This window comes from Salminus brasiliensis, chromosome 17 (genome assembly GCF_030463535.1).
Source record: "Salminus brasiliensis chromosome 17, fSalBra1.hap2, whole genome shotgun sequence".
Classification (NCBI taxonomy): Eukaryota; Metazoa; Chordata; class Actinopteri; order Characiformes; family Bryconidae; genus Salminus; species Salminus brasiliensis.
Window position 1 is genome coordinate 9,743,674 of NC_132894.1, and position 21,192 is coordinate 9,764,865.

At 41.1% G+C, this 21,192-nt stretch overlaps 1 protein-coding gene across 2 annotated transcripts in view; it reads right to left on the reverse strand.

The window, feature by feature from the left end:
- The window catches only part of dennd1b (DENN/MADD domain containing 1B), a 129,591-nt gene extending 110,395 nt beyond the window's left edge, over positions 1-19,196 (reverse strand). For both annotated transcript variants that reach the window (XM_072660938.1, XM_072660939.1), the window contains exons 1-2: positions 18,901-19,196; positions 18,173-18,237 (exon numbers count right to left, since the gene is read on the reverse strand). In XM_072660938.1, the coding sequence (XP_072517039.1) occupies positions 18,173-18,237; positions 18,901-18,917 (82 nt within the window). In that variant the 5' untranslated portion in view covers positions 18,918-19,196. The remainder of the gene's footprint in view (positions 1-18,172; positions 18,238-18,900) is intronic.
- Between the last annotated feature and the right edge of the window lie 1,996 nt (positions 19,197-21,192).

The following is a 21,192-nucleotide window of genomic DNA, read 5'->3' on the forward strand; positions in this document are numbered from 1 at the left end:
TTTGCACATCTGTATCAGCAATGAGCACAACTTAAGGTAGCTGAATGCGTTCATTAGAAGTGGTGTCCACAAACATTTGGACAAGTAGTGTACATAGAACAACAGTAGGGGAGATTGTAATGTCGATTTTCAGACTGGTTAAGGATGCTAGGATATATGCCAATGAAGCCAAGGGACTCCAGTTCATGGGATCTGGTCTCTAGTAGAGCAAAAAATGGGTAGCCTTGTTCAGAAGAATGCCAATGCGTTAGTTAAGCAATAACTCTGGTGTCCAACCAAAGAAATATGGATAACCACTGGATGTTACCAGCATTACATGCCGCTCTGTGCAGAATATATTATATTATATTATATCAGAAAATATTAAGTATAAGAATTGCAGGAAAAATAAGAAGCAAGCTCAGATGGATATTGAAATGCTAAAATGCAGCCGTAATTGCTGTGAAATCGCAGCTCAAAAATTGTGGCTCAGTTTTCACGCCTTGGCAATACTGTCTTTGTTCTGCTTGGCCCATGAATATTAAATGTCCTACTCCACAGCAGTATGTTCAGTTGTACTGAAGTGGTCTTCTTTTGACTACTCTTCCATGAAGGTCATGTTTGTACAGGTATCGCTGCACAGTAGAACAGAGCACCACCACTCCAGAGCCTGACAAATCTCCCTAAAGGTATTTTGCAGTCAGACAGGGGTTTTGATTTGCCTGTCTAGCAATCCTACAAGCAGTTTTCTTGGAATATTTTCCTGGCGTTCCAGACCTCAGCGTGACCTGCTCCATTCCTGTTAACTGCTATAGGCATACTTACTCCAGCTCTGTGCGCATACATTCTTTGAATGTTCAGAGTTTTAGGCAGCTGTTTAGAGGAAACCCACTGCTGCTGATTGTTGGGACAAGGTTTGAGGAGTCAGAGGCTGCGTCCCAATTGTGTACTACACACTAATATTATAAGGTATAGACTATATACTACTCTTAACAGTGCAGGTTTGGCAGGTTTCCAATTATTGTTCCAGGATTTGAGGGATAATAGTGTCTATTGTATTCACATTCAAAAACTGACCTGCTCTGAGCATGTATGCGAGTATACTCTCTTTTGACACTTTTATCAATACTACACATTTCATACTCAACAACTAGTCAGTATTAGTAAGACGTACACAATTGGGACGATAAAGCTCGGGACGATGTTTCCATGAATGTCTTTGTGATAAAACAGCACAGAAATACAATTTCAACATTGCCTGAATCTGTGGAGTTCGGCCTTTCGAATGCATCTGATTGAGAGATTGTACAGTACAAAGGGAGTTACAAGGCTGTGAAGCCGAGTCGAGAAGCTCATCTTTGGTCTCTCGCTGTGTCTAACTGGTGGATTCGTTGGTCAGTCATTCTTCACTCATCTGCAGTTGGTGGATCCATGCGTCAGCCTATGGTTTTGTGTGAAACTGACCAATGGACATCCTGAAACTCGTCTTCTGCCTTTTTTTAAAACTGCGTGGCTTTTTGTGTCCATCATCTGCTCCTCATCTGTAATTGGTGGATTTGTGTGAACCTTAGACACTGGTAAACCCATTTCAAGCACCAAAACAGTTGAGTAAACGTCACACACGAGTAAAGGTATGTCTTCACAAAAAATATAAAATAGTTCTAATATTCAATTATTCAGGTTTAGGGTCAGAGTATCTGTTCACACAGTGCTCACATGGGCTTCAATGGGATTTACCAAAAACATAAAACACTGGATCCCAGAGGGTTAGGGTCTGAGGCCTTGATGGAAATTGTATTTTTTGACGCAAATTAAAAAAAAAAAAAAAAAAAGTTTTGATATTAAAAAAGCAATGAATCTCAAATGTTTTGCCCTTAGAGGATCCGCTGTTTCTCTACTCACTTTCACAACTATTTTTAGCAACCGTAATTTTGACCACTGGTGCCCAAAATTTAGCATGCCCCTGTAAGCTTGGTAGGGCACTAAAAAAAGTTAATTTAACGAAAGGTAAATAGGCTTTCTCTCGTCATCAGACTTAATATTACAACCCATTTCAAGCAATTGTGGTTCAAGCAACCACATTAGAACGTTTAATTTCCAACTTTGGGAATTAAAATATGGGCAACATACAGATAACTACATTTCTTGGGTCTGGACGATGCGAGAGTATTGAAAATTGGTTCCGGTATGACTGTCTAACAGAAGCAGGATTTCTTGAAAAAGGGAAAGGACCAGTTTCACTCCTGCTAACTACCACCAAACCCTCCAATTCTCTCCACATTTCCAATGGAATATGTAACAAATGTCTGCATCCCAATTTGCATATTATACATATGCTTAAACAGTGAGAAATATAGTGAGAAAGAAGTATTAAGGAGAGTAGGAAAAAAAGGCATATCTAGATTCATGAAGCTAGGTCGGGGTACACCCCAATTTCACAGCTTCATGATTGAGTGGAGCAGCATATGGATGTCGGCTATGTGACAGTCGCAGCATAGCACCGTATATTAGTGCAGTCTGTCACAATACATGTCCAAAGCCAGGAATGTTTATCAACTGTCTGCATGTGAGAGGATTTTCTTTCCTCCCCCCCCTTTCCCACCCCCACCCCCCCACACACACCCTCTCCGTCTTCCTTGCATACCATTTACTCCAGCGGCTAGCACACTGAGGCAACAAACGACGAGCCACAGCTCCACAAAGACAATAAACAACGTTCAAACGCTCTGCCTCGCAAATCGCACCTTACCTCCTGACTCAAGAGTAATTTATATGCACAGTACACACTTTTCAGGGGGCTGCGGGAAGGTGGGGGCTGGGGGAGGTGGTCTTCTGCTGTGGAGCAATAGCCAAGTACGCTAATCATATCAGTCATCAGACTGCCTTATCAGAAGCGAGACTACATCTCGCAGACATTAAAATGTCTTTACCTCTTAAAGGGGGGCAGCCGCAACTCCCGTTAGGGTGTGTGAGCAGAAAAGCTGGAGAAGGGCTGCAGCAGGTAATCACAAGTTGCAAACCATATGCTCGCACCATCTGCCTCACACATAACACATACAGACACACACACACGCGCACACACACACACACACACACACACACACACACACACACACACACACACACACATCTAAAAGAAGGCTACCTAAAGAAAAAAAAAATATCCATTCAGGGAGATGACAAAACAACAACTGGCTCCAGATACCCCGCTTATCCTCTCACAGCAGAATCAATGTAACAGGCCTAGCCCATGCCCATGGGATGTTACCAGCCAATTATGGTCAGCATTATGTCAATGCAATACAATACTGATAAGCTAGACTGCTATATTAGGTGAGGGCAGCAGAAAACAGATAGACAGGGCCTGACCAAATTATACAGTACATTAATACAGGGGTCATTTATTTAATTCCAAGCCAAACAAAAGGCACTGAAGTAAAGGCCATTCATTTTTTAGAAGAAATCTGAGCAGGAAGTAGATACAAGACGTAGAAGACCATCCCTCTTGCATAAGGAAGAGGAACGTCAAAAGCGAAAGGAAGTCACCAAGGCTGGAGTTAAGAAACTTTTGCCAATATTCAGAGAAAAATGGGACCCCCAACAACCATGCAAGACCTGGAAGAGCACCAAAAGTGCCCCCTCAAACAAACAGAACTCACAGCTTTTATCTTTGCAAGGAGAAAATCAGAAGTGAGAGTGGAATTTGACATGAAGTAAAACCCGCAGGTTTCTGTCCATCTGTCCACTGTGAGACGTTGACACAACGTTGAAGGTCTGCAAGGATATAAAGCTGATTAAGAAGCTCTTGCTGAGAAAAGCAAAGCAGCCACAAAAAGGAGAACATTTGACAATCAAACTACTAAAACTGTTGCTGTTCTCAGAACAACGTATTGACCACCCCAGAGTCCAGACCTTAACATTGTTGAACACACTGGATAGAGAGAAGCAGACTGAACTTTTTGTTGGGAGTTGGAGGTGTGGAAAACTGAAAGTGAGTCACCTGAAAGCAAGACAAATGGTGGATCACAATCACAACATTCAGGGTGGACTTAGCCAAGAAAGAGGAGACATAGCCGCATACGTAAACACTGACAATACTTTTACTCACACGAACTGTGTGACACTCACTCACTGATTCACAGGCCAATCAGGTGGGAGAACACTATGCCATGTGTGACAACAAAAGCTTCATGGATGAGTCACATGGTACTCAATGACAAATAGCACAGCTAAGCCCTCACAAAGACATGCACTGGGACTGACCTATATTCAGTGGTGAAAAATGGACTAGAGCCTAAAAAGGCTAACATTGCAACATCAAGTCCAGAGAAGTGCCACTCTTCGCGTGAACATCTCAAGCAGGCAGATAATGCAGGGGGGACTATGCCATATGCATATGCTTAAAACATACCTAACATCAGCCAATGAAAGGCTGAGGGAAAATATGATATATTATAATATAATAATGAAGCAGGCCTTGCACCTTTGGTTATTTTGGATGTGTGCCCATAAGTGTGTGTGTGGGGGGGTGGGCGGGGTGTGTGTGTGTGAGGGTTTTGTTGTTGTTGTTGTTGTTGTTGTTGTTGTTTGCCTGGGGAAGCCATTAGTTCCACTAAATGGCATACCAATACAGAAATCTGCCATAAGATACTTCACTAGAATTAAGCTATTAAAGGAGAACAGGTCAACTACTGCAATTCTCCAGTTTTGTGGAACAATAAGCGGTTCTCTTTTTCGGTTCTCCATCAAGAAATTATAAAGCCAAACAATCTAATACAAGAAATATGCCTATAACTATTTAACTGCTGCAGGTAAGAAAGGCTCAAAATGGAAGTGGCTTTCAGCGGCTTCCACCTCTAAAAAACATCTATGCTGAGTCAGTGTTAAGTCACTGGGGAAGTGGCAATGAAACACACACAGACTAGCTTATATCTAGCTTGTACCTTGTATCTCCAGCTTTTCTTTACATTGTAATCAAAATTTCATGATAATTGGACCCATAAAAAAAAGCTCCAACATGACTTGGTATAAAGTCTTCTTTGTGGTCTGGTTTCGGTCATGAGGTTTTGTCACTATGATCAGAGGATTACTAGTTCCAGTGAGAGCACAACTGGTCTTGCTAGGGTGGGTAGGCGGCACTTTCTCTCACAGTGCAATGCTGGCTGGCACTGGCGTCTGCTGGCTGATGCATCAGAGCCAGGTACACTGTGCTTTCCTTCCTCAACTAATGAAACATTTCAATTACCCAAAAATATCTAGTTTGGTGCTCCAAATACACTACATGGACTAAAGTATTGGGACACCTGCTCATTTACTGTTTCTTCCTAAGTCAAGGGTTTTAAAAAATATGTGTTTATCTTGCTTTCGTTGGAGTAACTGTCCAGGGAAAGCTTTCTCTTACATTTTGGAGCACTGCTGTGAGAAGAGCATTAGTGAGGTCAGATTGTGGGTTGATCACCAACCCATCTTATCCCTAACTCCCCAGCTCATCCCAAAAGTACTGGATGGAGCACCAACCATCATTCCAGAGAACACAGTTCCACTACTCCACTATTCTACTGGCAGTGCTTCTCTACAGGGACTAGGCAAGCTGCGTGTGTGTGTGTGTGTGTGTGTGTGTGTATTTGCATATCAATGTTAGCAATGGGTGCAACTTAAAGTCACTGAGTGTATACTTTAGAAAGGGTGACATTTAAAGTAAAATACATAAAGCACTCTTACATTGTGATACTATGGTGTACAGCTGTGCCAATGATTTGAGGACAATAGCCATTCTATTAATTATGCCATCTAATGTAATGGCATTGTGTAAATACCACAAGTTCACAAACTAGCAAGGTTATGTCATATCCCCCACTCCTACCTCCTCCCAGCGCTAATCAATTCATTAGAATGTTGTGAAACAACATGGATAGTCATCTTTTTTTGTTCAAATTTTGTTCAATCCAGTATCGTGAACACCACTGAATCATGGTACGACTGCCCCGTTATATCCATAATGCATACATAACCCAGATATAATCAAATCAATCCCAGACGGGTTACAGAACTGAATCAGATGTTCTCTTTTATACTGTTCCTCAGACATCCTACCAATTATTTTTAAAAATGACACGATAAAACCTCCAGAACAGCATCTGCAAAACTCCACTCCAGCATGTGTTCCCTGCTCTCGGTGACTAACTGCAATAACGTATGGAAATGAGCCCTAGATGTCAGCGTAGCTCGGGTTATTGGAACGCGTGCTGTGCCGGGCCCCACAGTATGCTGCCACTCATTACTACAATAAGCAGATCTTTCCCGCTGCCGTCCTCGTGCAGACAGAGCTGTGGCCACTAGATCCGTCCAAACTGAGCCCAGCGGCTCCTGTACAGCATCAGGAAGGTCAAACCACCTGAGAGGAGTCAGGCCCACTCCCTGCAGGGCCTGACTGTTCCAGTCACAACTGCTGATCCTCAGCTGCTCTGCCAGCGCCGCACACCCTGCTAGTGCAACTGTCGTCCAAGAGCAACAACGGCTGCCAGACAGCCACCGAGCTGAAGACATGGTCAAGCCTCTTCGCCACAGTCCTGCCTGATTCACTGACTGACAACATGGCAGTGAGTAAAACCTGCACATGACCTCAAAGTGACAAATACTGAGAAGGGATAGCAATGCCCAGTCTTTAGATATTGTTTATGGCTGTGGTGACAAACCACACTTTATCAGTATTCAAATCTACTGATGAATCCATGGAGCCTTAATACTGGTTGACTGGACTGGCTCTGGTCTACCTACATTATGGTCATATAGATTAAGAATATTAGTGTACACTCAAGATAATAGATCAGTTAGCCCCCCACTTAATGGACATGAAAACAGTAGTTGATGATAGAGAAAACAGACTGTACTCTGGTCCACCGCTAGCTCTTCATTGCTGCTATAGTTTATAGTTGCTATTGGGTCTGCATTGAATTCACAAAGGTTATCGTAGATTCTATCCGTAACCAAACCGCACTTACTCCAAACGGAACATCAATACCAAGACAGTTCAAGACAAACTACATACTAATAACATACTGTTATAGCCCATTAATGCACACACACTTACTTGTTTTAGTTAAAAGCTTCTGAAGAAAGAGTTTTGAAGATGTAGGTGACTCATGTCACCTACATTAGCTACCATTAGCCAATGTTAATGAGAGTTGAGGCTATTATTAAGTTTATATATATATATTTGATATTGTGAAAACAATTGGTTAGCTAAAAAAGTAGAATTTTGTGGAGAAAAACTAGAATAAATCTGTACATTCAGGTTTTGGTGGGGCAAAACTCATTTGAACTGACGTTCAATCCTAGCATGTTTTTTTTCAGGTTTCAGCAGAAGTAATACAGACATCTTTCAGCCTGACTAAACGAAAGCCGCCACATTATTGGCAATTATTACTCAACTGACCTGAGAATATGTCCAGAAATGTGCAGATGTTTAGTGAAGACAACTGGCACCTTTTCAAATGACTACATAAATGACTCCAAATTCAACAGATCTACTTGCAAATGCAGAATCCTAAGCCTTCTGGCAAACAGAGCGCTGTTGCTGTGGTGATGCAAGAAAAAGACGAAGTGAGGAAATGTTCACCTCCCTAGAAAATACATGCAATTCAACACTGATCACTAAGGAAAGCGTCCAACAACATGAATTACATCATCACCAAACCCATCTGAATGATCACATTTTAATTTTTTTATTTGCAGTGTATAGAGCACCTCAGTAACTCTTGGGGCTGGGCCTGGGGTCAACACGGTTGTCATACAGCCCTACAAACACACCTATGCAATACACTTCACAGCAAACCAGCATGCACACTTAAAAATAAAAGAGGTTTCTTGGAGTGATGCCATAGAAGAACCATTTGTGGTTCCATAAAGAATGATTTCTGTAAAAGATGTGTGTGTGTGTGTGACCCTTAAGGCTTAAAGAAGTCAATGTTTAGGGTTCTTTACCAATTTAAAGGTGCATTCCTGTAAAGAATCTGGGTTATTTTGCCTGAAATATACAGAGACACGCTGCGAAAGTTTGAAAAGATCCAGGGGGAACAGATCCAGAGCAAAACCAGCTCTATTAGAGAGAGAAGTAGCAGCAAAAGTCAAGCGTGAATCAGTATCTATCAACTTGTACAGTATAAGCAGAGATCAAACTGAATTCAGTTCTGCTTCAGGGTACACCGTTTCATCATGATACTTTAGGTGATAAATGGGGAACTGGGGGGAGTAGGAGGGAGGGACTTCCTACATGAAGTTCAGCAAACATAATGAGGCCAGATTAAATAAGGCTGCCGGCATGGATGCAAAAAGGGGAGGGGAAAAAAACCCATAAGTAAATAAGAACAACCCAGTGATGCAGATGACTGCATAGCCTGTTATCACTAATGACCAATCAACACCATCTTCCTCACAGCGGTATCTGTTAGTCCGTCAGTGAACTCCTAGCTCCCTCTGACCCGGAGACACAGCTGTGGGCCAATCAAGTGCCTACTGACACACGCAGGCAGCCAAGGAGCATTCTCTCATGACTGAAATTCTTGCTCCAAAAGCTGCAATACACAAGAGTTTCTGAGGCTGTGGCTGTTTGTATTTATGTAATATTAGAATATAATGAATCATTGAAATATGAATTTAAACAAGAAAGTGGTCCACTGTAGATGCTTTACAGAGCATCTTTAGGGCCTTTTCACACCTGCATTTTATAGGCTGGTTACATCGGGTTTGTTTTCTCCCTCGATGCGATTCATTTGGGCAGGTGGGAATACAGTAATCGCACTCCGATGCAGACCAAAACAACCACATCGGAACTCTGGCGACGAGGTGGTCTCGGCCCATGACCGACACAGAGACCTTTTTCTCAAGGGTCTCGATTACTGTATTGACTCCTGCCCAAACCAATCGCACCAAGGGGGGAAAGCAAATCAGAGTCCAGAGCATTTTTAGTTTTCATGGTGAGAACGTGATCTGACCTTGATCTGACCCAACACCCAATCAGGTGTACTCTGCAAAGTTTTTGAGATAAATGGCTCCCATGGCCAAGCATTAATCTGGTATATTGTCTAGATAAGCACTACAGATATGAACAAATGCCAGCTCTGTTGCTGCTCTGTGTTAAACTACACAGACATCTGCACTAGTCCAGAACACAGGAGCTTCTTCCCATGTTTACTTAATTGCTCCCACCCCAGACAGGTCTGACCAATTGAGCAAGATTCGGTCTACAAGTGAACCCTGCTTCAGTTCGCTGCTGAAAAGAAGGCATCTTAGGTGGATCTTCTAGCTTCTGTGGGTTAGGGCTGTCGCATTAACCACAGTTTCACAATATTGCTCTTTTAATAAGCAAACTGCAGGGAATGGGAAACAACCGCCACACTGCAGTGTTCAGCTTTACTCCATTTTGTAAGATGGAGACAACGGCAGGTGCTCTGGTCACAAAACCAAACACAGACTGTGACTGTGTTCTAAAATTCCAGTGATCAGGCTGGCAGAGGAGTCTGGGAAATTGAGTACATACAAAACAACTGACGGTAAAACCGATGTTGAGCCACCCTAAATCACTGCAGGGTTGATTCATTCACTGCGACAGCCCTATTGCGGGTCATCTGCATCTGCCACAGATGTAACAAATCATTACTCTCATTACTCTTACAATCACTGCTATGACTATTTTAAGTCATACTACACCATGATTATTATATTAGGATTATGAATATGTTGCACACCTGAGAGGTACAACAGCTTAGGTGGTTTGGTGTCTTTTGGCAAATATTTATAAATAGTTCTGACCAGAGGAAGATAGATGGGTCTCCCTTGTGAGTCTTGGTTCTTCCCAAGGTTTCTTTCTCCAGCTCTGAGGGAGTATTTCCTTGCTCACTGGGGGTCTTAGATTTTTCATGCCTTTTTGTGTTGTTAATATCTTGTATTTTACTAGTTACTGTTTAGTAACAGTTGTAAAAAGCACTATACAAATAAATTTCGATACGCCGATCGGCTTGGGCTAAGCTTAGCATGACATGTTAGACTCTGCTAACAGCGTACAGCTCTAGGTTTCTGGGTTGAACTTGTAAAACCAAATTCCAGAGCCACATAACGTTCATCGACCTTTATACTTAGGCTACTGTGTATCCTGTATACATACTGTTACACCCTAATAATGTACACATATTAATCTCTGTGCTACTGAAAAAAAGGGGGATTATGCATAAATTAAATTAATCAGAGCAAGCTTTCCTCAGTGGATGGCAGCAGTATACTGTCTGCAACATAGATTGCTCACAATGAGCAAACTGTGGACTTTAGCAAACAAACTGGGTGTGAAAACAGCCCAACGTTAACCTAAATATCCTTTGAACACAGCATAGTTCTAAATGAAATTTAACTGCATTCAATCTAACCCTAAATCTAAACCTAATCCTAACCTTAACTTCAACCCAAAATCTAAATCCAACCCTGACGTTAACCCGGTTTAGAATAAACAGGAGTTTCAACTCTATTGCAAAGAGAGTTAAGTAAGGTATGGTTGGCAAGCCAGAGAGCTAGAGTAAATAGAGAAAATCCAGCTACAATAAAGATATGGATGAAATGAACTGAAGATGAGAAGAATTTAAGAAATAAAATAATTTATTTCTTCATTTCTAGGTATATATATATTTGTGTGTTTGTAAGTGTGTTGTGGTTGTGTGTGATGGTACAAGATGGGTGTGGGTGAAGGTTAAAAGATAGTAGTAGTATAACACCTTTTTGTTGTCTCTTGGTTGACCTTTTTGTTTTTAAAAAATAAACCTTATGCAAATAAAAGTTGCATAGAAACCACAGGAGTTTTACAGATTTGTTAGAAATTTGGAATGTGTTGATAATCAGCAAGGAAGAACCAAAATAAAGTGCTATTACAAACTGAAATACCTGTGGACATTGTGTGAAATGAATGAAATCTGCATCCTCATTCATGTGCAAAGGAAGAAAGAAAAGGGAGAGGGGGGGTGAAAGAAAAACACCTGCAATATTTGCCAACATTCTCCACTTTACTAAAGAAGTGATCTATAAGATTTAGTCATATCATTTACCAAAATGATTTTTTTCTACAAGCCTATCAGCTTTAATACGTATTAGATAAAAGAAAGATAGCGCTGCTGGCCATTAATGGAAAATCGTTTCACTAATTGCTGCACAAGTGTAGCTGTATATAAAAAAAGCGCTTTTCAAATCCATTATCTTTATTGCTTTATTACTTGGAGCAATCTGGATGAAAAGCGCAGGCAAGACAGGTAGCATCTGTCTCCACCTACTGCCTTGGCACAGTTAGCATCATCTGCTAGCTTTGGCACAGGGCTGGAAAAACATCAATACGGCTCAATATAGCCAAGCGCAGGCATGCCAGTCATGCTCAATGAGAGCTGACTGAGTATTCCACTTCTAATGTTACAGGCTGGCTAAAATGAGCCACATGCCGCACCGCCTAAGGTCCTGTCAGCTCCAGTCCTGTGTTCAGTTAAGAAGGCGCGACAGCAATATGTCGCAAAAATAAATTGCTCCTATTGAAACCTGTCCTAAGAGAACACAGAAGAATAATTTACACAAAACACACCACAGCTGTATTACATGATATTCGGGTTTTACTTCCTCATGAGGACAGCCATTAGTGCATTATCATTGAGTCACGAGAGTCCAAAAAGTGCACTAAGGGCAACATCTCTGAAACTCGACGGTGCTTCAACAGTAGTCTTTATAATGACATGCTGCTGTGAAAATCTTGGCAGGAATTCAAAACTACCAATTTCTTCTTATGAACATAGAAGAGAGGACTCCTGACCTCCACAGGTGGTTAAATGCGGTTTGCAGTGAGAAGATAATTGATAAAGGAAAAAAGGTATCTGCAAATTTCAACAAAAAATAAATAAAGAAATAAAAAGAAATAAAGAAGGGAAAAAAATACAGAATCTGCTTCTCTGCACAAGTACATGCTGTTTCAGGAAGTGGGAACTCAGGTTTGCACACCATCTGCTAAAATTCATATTTTTAGAAAACATTCCCGTTTTAGCATGCTTCCTGCAAATCAGGTTTTGCTCAGGTTAAAAGAAAGACATCATATTTCTACAGAGAACAGTCCTCACAGTGTTACAGTCTGCGCTCAACACAGAGTGTGAAAACGCTGATCCACATGATCTAGTCTCAGCATCTCCTATATTAAAACATAATAGTGTAATGAACTTACAAGGCCACTAAATCCAGTTATTTCTACAGCGCTTTTCACAACGGATATTGTCACAAAGCAGCTTTACAGAGGTCCGGGTCCGAGCCTCCTCAATGGCAACAGCGGCAAGGAAAAACTCCCTCGGAGCAAGAGGAAGAGCCTAGAGAGGAACTAAGATTTAAAAAGGGGGAAACCATCATCCTCTGGTTAACACCAGCTACACACATTACATTAAGGTATTAACATAAGTATGAGGTCAGATTCTCCTCAGCGTATGATAGGTTAGTCTTTATCACATTTTAGCGTCTTAGATGCCTCAAATGCGATGCAATATATTTAATCTAGGCATAGGAGAGATACTGGGGGTGGGGTTTTCTAAAAGAAAGAGACCGATGACTGGTTGAAATGTGAATAGGAGCACTGAACAATCAAAAGAGCCGCGTTGTGAGAAAACTCAAGGTTCAGTAAAGGTTCAGTATTCGTTTCTGGATTCTGGTTTCTGTGAAAGTTACAACAAAGCTGTGAGAACAATGTGTTATAAACAGATAAACATTAAGGTACGTTTTCTGGTCGACCTGGACCATTTAATGTCTGAGGAAATCCATTAGAATTTCATACCAGCAGCAGGTGGTGTTAGTGGTGTTAGTGTTAAGGGAGCCATGAAGTCTGCTCTGTATCAGAGAATTAGTCAAGTGCAGTTGGGGCATGCAATATGACAATGATCCAATGGTTAAAAAATTAAGAAATTGAAACTTTTGCAATGGCCCAAATCCTACTGAAATGTTATTCTCAGCGCTAAAATGCACAGTTTACGCTCGAAGGCCTAAAACCATCTATCCTAAAGCAGTTCTGCAAGGAAGTGTGACCTAAAATGCCTTGACTAAAATTTAGACACTAAAAACTACAGAAAATAGTTGGTCACCCCTGTATTCCAATATTGGATACACAGAGTGCATTATTAATATTATAACATCTTGATTCACTGACTTCTGGTGAAAAACCTGTTTGTGTGTGTATGTAAAATTCTCATTATCAGCTTTTTGTTTTTTTCTCTCAGGGCCCTTTTTTGCATTTTAGATTTTTGTTCAATTACACTTTCCACAGCACTGTGACTGATTATCAACCTTAGTCGACTAAGGTTGTAGTCTGGAATTTTCCAATTTTAGATAAAATGCTGAATGATAAGTTAACTTCCGAAGTAAGAGTAGAATTGCTTCAGTAATACAAATTAGAAAAAATAAATGTAATTTGATCTTGTCAGAACTCAATAGCAAAATAACAGTACGTAAAATGAACTTGAACTGGAAAAAAACATGCATAATGAAACAAGTAAACACAGAGATTAGCATTAGATGTTCTGTAATTGTACTTTCTTAGATGTACCAGTGGTTGTGTACAAATGCTAATGGGATGGGCAATATGACAATACTTTTTTATTTTGTAATACACAATATGAGGATACTGCTTAAAGAACATTGCAGAACATTCTGAATGAAAAAAAAAAAAAAAATATATATATATATATATATATATATATATATATATATATATATATATATATATATTTTAAATCACTGTACTAAGCAAGAGATGGTATTTGAATAGCTTTTTTAAGTAGTGGTTGCGCCCCTGCTGACGCATTGTCAATGTGTCAAAATATTGTGATAAAATATTTTGTAAATAATGATAAATATAGTGATAAATATTGTGTAAAAATGTCTTTACAAATACAACAGATACAACAATTTTACCATATCGGTCGCCCCTAACTGCTAATCAATTTACAATTTATACTACTGCTCATAATAAGCAATACTGTCATTGTAGTTGATGAATTATGTAGCCCAGTCTCACAAGTGTCTCAAAAGGCCTTTGGAGGAGGGGAAGGGGAAAGGGGAGGTTGTTAATTCAAAACATTTCATTTGTAACAATATATGAAAAAAGTGCTTTGTGATATTCTGAGTATAATATATCAGAAAATCCCTCGTCCCTGAAGTTCTTAAGCTTAACGATAACACATCAAACTTTTCCTTGGCCTTAAACTGACTGAAATGTAGCTGCACTCCTGAGGGCTGGGGTCAGGAAATGAGAATAACCTCAGCAGATCAGAAGGGAAGTGGGCTCTGAGTGTACGAGACCTAAACGCATTTTAAATTTCACGTCAGCAACTGGACGTGCAGCACTTTCCTTTTTCGGTCATTGTGACCGCTGCCATAGTGGCCCACCTGCGCCTCACCTCCTTAATGTCAAAGAGCAATGAAAAACGACACGGCGTTGGAAACCACAGACAATGTATATACCACAACTGTTCATATCCTTTTACTCAATGCTAGATATCAGCGTGGAAGCAGGGGATTTTGTTTTTATTCTCATTAAAGTAAATGACTGATCATTTCCTCATCTGTTTTCGCACAGAGTAACTCAATAAACCCCTCGTCCAGCCTGATTCTCTGGGTAGCCTGAGTAAGTGTGGGTCCTTAGGAAAGAGGGAAAAGAAATGAATAACCTGGCTCTGACTCGGTGACCTGAGTTCTGAGATGAAATGAAAACACAGCCATGCTGACCTTACCCCATGCTCTACAGGAGAACTACACAATATATTGAAGTACATTCATTATTATAGCACAGCTGGCTCTAACCTTGCAATATTATTGGTTCAGAGGCCTTCTACGAGTGGCAATTAGGGGTTGGCGATATGGTAAAAATATTATATCATGATATTTAAAGACAATTTCACAATATACACAATATTTATTCCATTATTTGGGCCTGCAGGCAAAATTCCAGCAGCGATAGACTCTTAAAACTGCTACTGAATTACTCGCCCATACAGAGTACAGTGATTTTTTTATTGACAATCTGCTAAAATCAGACTAATTACACTCTAGAATTAAATGTGCAGGCGATCAGTGTTCTTTAAGCACTGAAAATTTCCACAATATCACGATTTTGACCAACTATCGACCAAATATATTTCCCACCCTTCCAGGCAATTGCTTACAATAACGGCACTGTGAACGCATCTCTGCAAGTATCAGCCCACCTTACTTGTATTCTATGTTTGTAATTAAAAAACAGCCAAGAAATCATTCAAATGTACTGGCAAAGTGCAACAAGCCATGAGTAAAGAGTCAGTTAAAAAGCACAAATCTATGCTAAACTACTACCAGTCCTAACAACAAGCAACGTGAGCTAGCGTCAGCAAATCCAACCGCTCCCATTATAAACAATGAAGGTCTGCCTCTACACACCTCCAGGCTGCAGAGCTCCAGCGTGGCTGGACGGCCCATCACACTGATATTACACCTCAACAACAACACTGCGGCGATGGCAGCTGCCTTTCATCGAAACACGGTTAGCTCACCAAACATGAACGAGAAGAAACTAATTAATGAGGTGGAGAACACAGAGCTGGACGATCCCGAACGTTTAAACGCAGCGGTGCCCGATTACAGATCAGCAGCCTTTTCCTATGCAGATATAAGGAAACTTTGCTACTTTGAGTTGTTACTGTCCAGAAATCACATAAATGACACTCATGGTCCATCTACACCATCAATACCGGCACACAGATACATATAAATATTGGCTTATGCAATATTACATTCCATTTAGCAGAATTTTACACCCAGGTTTTGAAGGCCACAGAATATGAACACCATCATATTTCCATGAATATCATTTTGCCCAACAACTTGCACAGCAATCTAAAACTATACATCAGTACCAAGTACCAAAGTAAAATACTCCACACACACCACTCAAAATCCAATTAACCAGGACTAGCTCTGCTCGCTTTGTAATGAAACGTGTAGTTGACCGATGTTAAATACTGAGGATATCCACAATGCCAAAATTATTTTTTTAAAAAACAAAGAAATCTGATGTACATCTCATGAAACCCTTACAGTAGGGTGTGACCATGCTTAGAAAACTACGCTGAGAAAGCCCAACTTCAGTGCCAGTTTAACAGAAGAACTGATGACATTTCCATGTGCTTTCAACTGTGCCTACAAGGCACCAAGGGTGTTCTGCAAGGAGCCCAAATGATAACTAGTGTTGACATACTGCGATTTGCAAACAGCACATGCCTACCGCATGTTAGAACCGCCTTATTCACTGATTTTATTTTGCTTAGTTTTAACAGTAACGATCTGGATCAAAGAGCACATATGTCCACCTAGTGACGGCCCACCTGTCCAACAGTGTCCTATGCATAATATACTGGGTAGAACCACCGAGACTCTGGTTAGTATTTCTTTCAATAAAATTTACAGTGTGATCAGATTTTTCTTTGAACAACTACAAGACTACATTTTAGAAAGCAGTTAAGTCACGTCATGCGGAGCTCAAAGAACAGAAATAAACTTTTTCTGTCAGTCTACAGATCCAAGATACCATGTTCAGCGCAGCAACAATTCTTACACATTCTCAGCTATTTAACTTCATATAGCCTCAAGACTCCTAAGGGCACATTATTCACTCATCACCTTTACAAGCAGCTTAACAAGAAAAACCAATGCATTCATCAAAAGCCCTTACGAATATTAATAAAAGGCTTTCAACACAGGCAGCATATTTAATCTCAATGACATTAATTTCACAGGCCAAATAAAAGAGGAGTTACACTGGACTATTCGTGAATTAGGCTATAACCATGTCGAGGGGCTTGTCACTTCTACAAATGACAGTTTTAAAAATGAAAATGTAGTTTACAGATCTGAGGAATCCACAAACAAAAAAAAAACACTTATTTCTGCATACAGGCGACCGCTTTCTAACCAACAATAAAGTAGCCAAATGTAAAGAGACAAAGCAGTAATAGTTGCGAGAGGCGCTGTACACCCACGCTGAGGACCTACAGGTCACAGAGTGGACAGTCAAGAATTTGCATTTTTAATGGCCACCACAGTTTATATATAGCTACTATAGCTATAGCCGACTCGGTTAGGTTCACTCAGTTATATGCATTCACGTAGCATTGTAATGTATACGATGTAATATCCTATGTTTATGTACAAAGTAAGTAACTCTACGGGTTCATTTCTCAGACAGGGATTAAATCTAGCTCCTGCACTTTTTCAATCATTTACAATAACAATTATACAATTACAATAACAATTTAACAATTAAATATGCTGTTTAGTCCAGGACTAGGCTAAACGACCAGATCTAAATTATTTAAGTGAACTAATTATTTAAGTATAAAAGTATAAAAGTTCACTTTTCATATTAACTGTCCTGTAACAGTTCAATTTTTAATTAAAAAAATTTCAAACAATTTATTTAAAACTTTACAGTAAAGTGTACTACTGCTACCATTTACAGTATACTTTAAGTATATCTGAGACTTATGAAACAAACTTAGTAATATTATAATATATTATATAACACACACACACACATATATATATATATATATAATGCTTTCTATAGTTACATTTTAGTCATCAACATTTGGCAACTATTTCTTTTGTGTTTTACTTGAACCTCGTTTGATCTTATTTGAATATCACTGTTATGCAAAAACCTTGTTATCTCCACAACGGCAACTTTACAAGAGAAGCAAAATACCTTCAGAAATTCCAATCAAAAAAAGTCCAAGTCATATTGGAGCATTTCTACTGATCCGTCCATCATGAAATTTTGACACGATGCAAAGAACAACCGCCAGATTTGCATTATGTCAAAAAGGGAAAAACGGCCAAAACTGAGATGCAGTATTTTATCGCATCACTAGTCTCAACTCCTGCCTCTTTTCAGCTTTAACGTTTTATTTTGGAGGAAAAACATCCCAGCTTCAGTTCCCGCACCCACAGATGCAGCTGGCTGTACCTGGACGGGCCACAGCAGGGATGTAGGAGGCTGCTTGGTACTGTATCAGTGGTCACAGCGGCGCAGTAAGTAGGTTTACTTGAGGGTGTGTTAACAAAAAAAGGATTTAAAAAATAAATTAAAAATAAAAATACAGAAACTCACCTTCATTTTCGGATGCTGGACAAGCCACCTGTAGTACCAAATCAAAGGTTCTCTCAGGGTTCTCGCTGAAACAGATACAAAAGACTTATATAGCTTTACTATATTCAGAAATGTGCTTTCTACTGTGTGTGTCAGCCTGTGGTTTCTAGACACGTTCACCCAAACCTCTTCCGTGCCATCAAGGTGCAGAGATAGCTGAGCTGGTTCATTTCTGCACCCAGAAGACAAGACATTTGCAGTGCGGGTCCAGAAAAGGCGGAATCCATCCCAGGATTTTGTTCCAACTGCCTGGGCAGCGCTGCTGCAGCAGCGCTGCCCAGGCAGTTGGAACAAAATCCTGGGATGGATTCCGCCTTTTCTGGACCCGCACTTCCAGCGCTGCATATTTCTGGCAAATATAAGCTTCCACAAAACAAACTGGCCATTTACACCCCCTGAGGACCTCCAGCTCTGGACTGTCCACTACTCCGCGTCATGTGTCCCTGTCCAAAAACAAACAACAACAAAAAACACAGCTGCGTAAAAGCAGCGCCGTTTCAGTCCATCCCAGCTAAGCTAAGCTAACGTTAACTGCCTGCCCAGTCCTGGAGCGCTCCCTGCTAACGGGGATAGCTAGGATAGCTAGCAGAGCTAACCCCCCCAATTCTGCGCGGCTACTGCTCCACCAGGTCGGGTGTGTTCACTCTCTACAGGCTCTCTTCCTCCAGAAGTCAACAGCCCGGTCGTACCGTATCCTGCTGTCCATGGCTACAGCATCGCGACCCTCTCTCTCGCCGGCTCTGGCTATCAGTCTCGACGCGACGGTCGCGGACCTGGACGCGGCCGCTGCTGTGGACCTCTGCTGTTTCCCGGCTACCTGGAGCACATTTTAGGCAGCTGCCGTGTCTCCCGTACGCGGACAAACTTTGTTCCCTGTGAGTCGAGACTGGCAGCCGAGCGGCCGTTTCACTTCTGCTCCCTCCTGCCTGTGTTTTGCCGAGCACCAGGAAGTGCGGCCAGCACAGCGTGACGTCACGACGTTAGCTGAACACCTGGGCAGTAGGGAGACCCCACTCTGCGAGGGACAGATATGGATATATGAACAGTGTGGGATCAGGGAGGAAGAGAGAGGGAGGGAGGGAGTGCTGGAGCTGGTGGACATGTGCTGGTGTTGGAAGTGGAAGTATGCTGTATATGAGCCATAACATTAGAACCACGTCTAATGCACATCTACAGTGACATCTGTCAAGCAAGGGGCCGAGACATAAACTGTGATGGCTAGACAACGGGGTCAGAGCGTCTTCAAAACATCTGGCAGATGTTGCTGATGGATTTGTCTGGGATGCAGTGGTCGTGGGATGCAGTGGTACCTGCCATGAGGGGGGCAAGTGGCGGCTGGGCCATGGCCACTCATGCAGGCCCCACCTCACAACCACCTCACTGGATCTGCTGCAAATGTCTTGCTGCCAGATATGAATGAATTCCAGTGAAAGTCATCGTAAAAAGATTTTACTCCATTTTTACTGATCCGTCCATCATAAAATGTAGACACGATGCAAAGACCGCCAGAGACAAACACCAGATTTGCATTGTGTCAAAAAGGGGAAAACAAGACCTATATTAGCATACTGCTTAAACACTAGTCACAACTCCTGCCTCTTTTCAGCTTTAACGTTGTAGGAGGGATGTAGGAGGCTTGGTACTGTATCAGTCGTCACAGAAGCGCAGTAAGTAGGTTTACTTGAGGGTGTGTTAAGACTATTCTCCCCACCTTAGACAAGAAAACCCAACAAAAAATACCACAGATACCACAGTACACCTTCAGAGGTCTTGTGGAGTCCATGTCTCGAACGGTCAGATCTATTGTGGCGGCACAAGGGGGACTTGCTTAATGTTAAGCAGGTGGTGCTAATATTATGGCTGATCCGTATACCCCAGGAAGTAATCCTGCCTTGCTGCCTTGCGTCTCCAGACCAACTTTGACCCGACCAGTAAAAAAAAAAACATATATATATGACCAAGGTCTCAGACCTTAATTAGCTTGTTATGGCTACAGCTTGTTCATAATCATGTATATTGTAAAGCTTTATAAATACTCAGACTCATTAAATCTTCTCCCAACAGTCAGCAGCCATGGGTTCCTCTAAGCAGCTGCTGAACACTTGGAAAATGAAAATAACTGATGCCCACAAAGCTGGAGAAGGCTATAAGAACATATTAAAGAGTTTACAGGTAGCTGTTTCCTCCTTGAATGTAATAAAAACAAATGGCAAAATAATATCAGGAAGATTGAGCAGACTCTGGAGTGGTGGTGCACTATTCTACTGTGCAGCAACAACTGCAGAAATAGGAGAGTACTGAGTACTGACCGTGCAGGGTGCCTAAAGCATTGCTTCTTATTTAGTTCTTTTAAATCTATAAAAGATGGAATTAAGGTAAAACTAAAGGTTAAAAATATTTTGCCATATGCCGTTTGGAGTTTTACATATTTTACTAATTGCCCTCATGCAGAGCAATGATAATCAAGACTAAGAACCACTGGCCTGTACTAATTGTGTCAGAGCTAGCTACTGTAATGTGGCATGTGTAGATAAAGTGCAGGACAGTGCATAAAGTGCAGGACAGGCAGGTTTTAGTGCTCTTGAGAAGGAAATAGCACCTCTTACACACCGCCCACTGTTTTTGAGAAAACAGCCATGTGTCACTGAAGAGGGTATTATTCTGTCCTACGCCAAAGGCCTGTTTAGCCCTTTCACAAATAAACAAGCCCCAGTTCAAGCCAGCACAGGCCTTCATGTCCATGGTGAAAAGAACAGTACAGTTGTATTAAAAGTTTAATCTTTTCTCATTTTTAATAAATGAGACAGTGTGGAGTCAGATAGTCATGTACTGGTACATTTTTACAGCAACATTAAAACTCTATGCTGAATATTTCAGCCGAGCAGCACGGCCATGTGAGTTATTCGCTCTTAAGAAAAAAATGGGTACTTCATGGGTTCTTTAAGTTAAGACAGTGGTTCTCTAAAGAACCATGACATCTT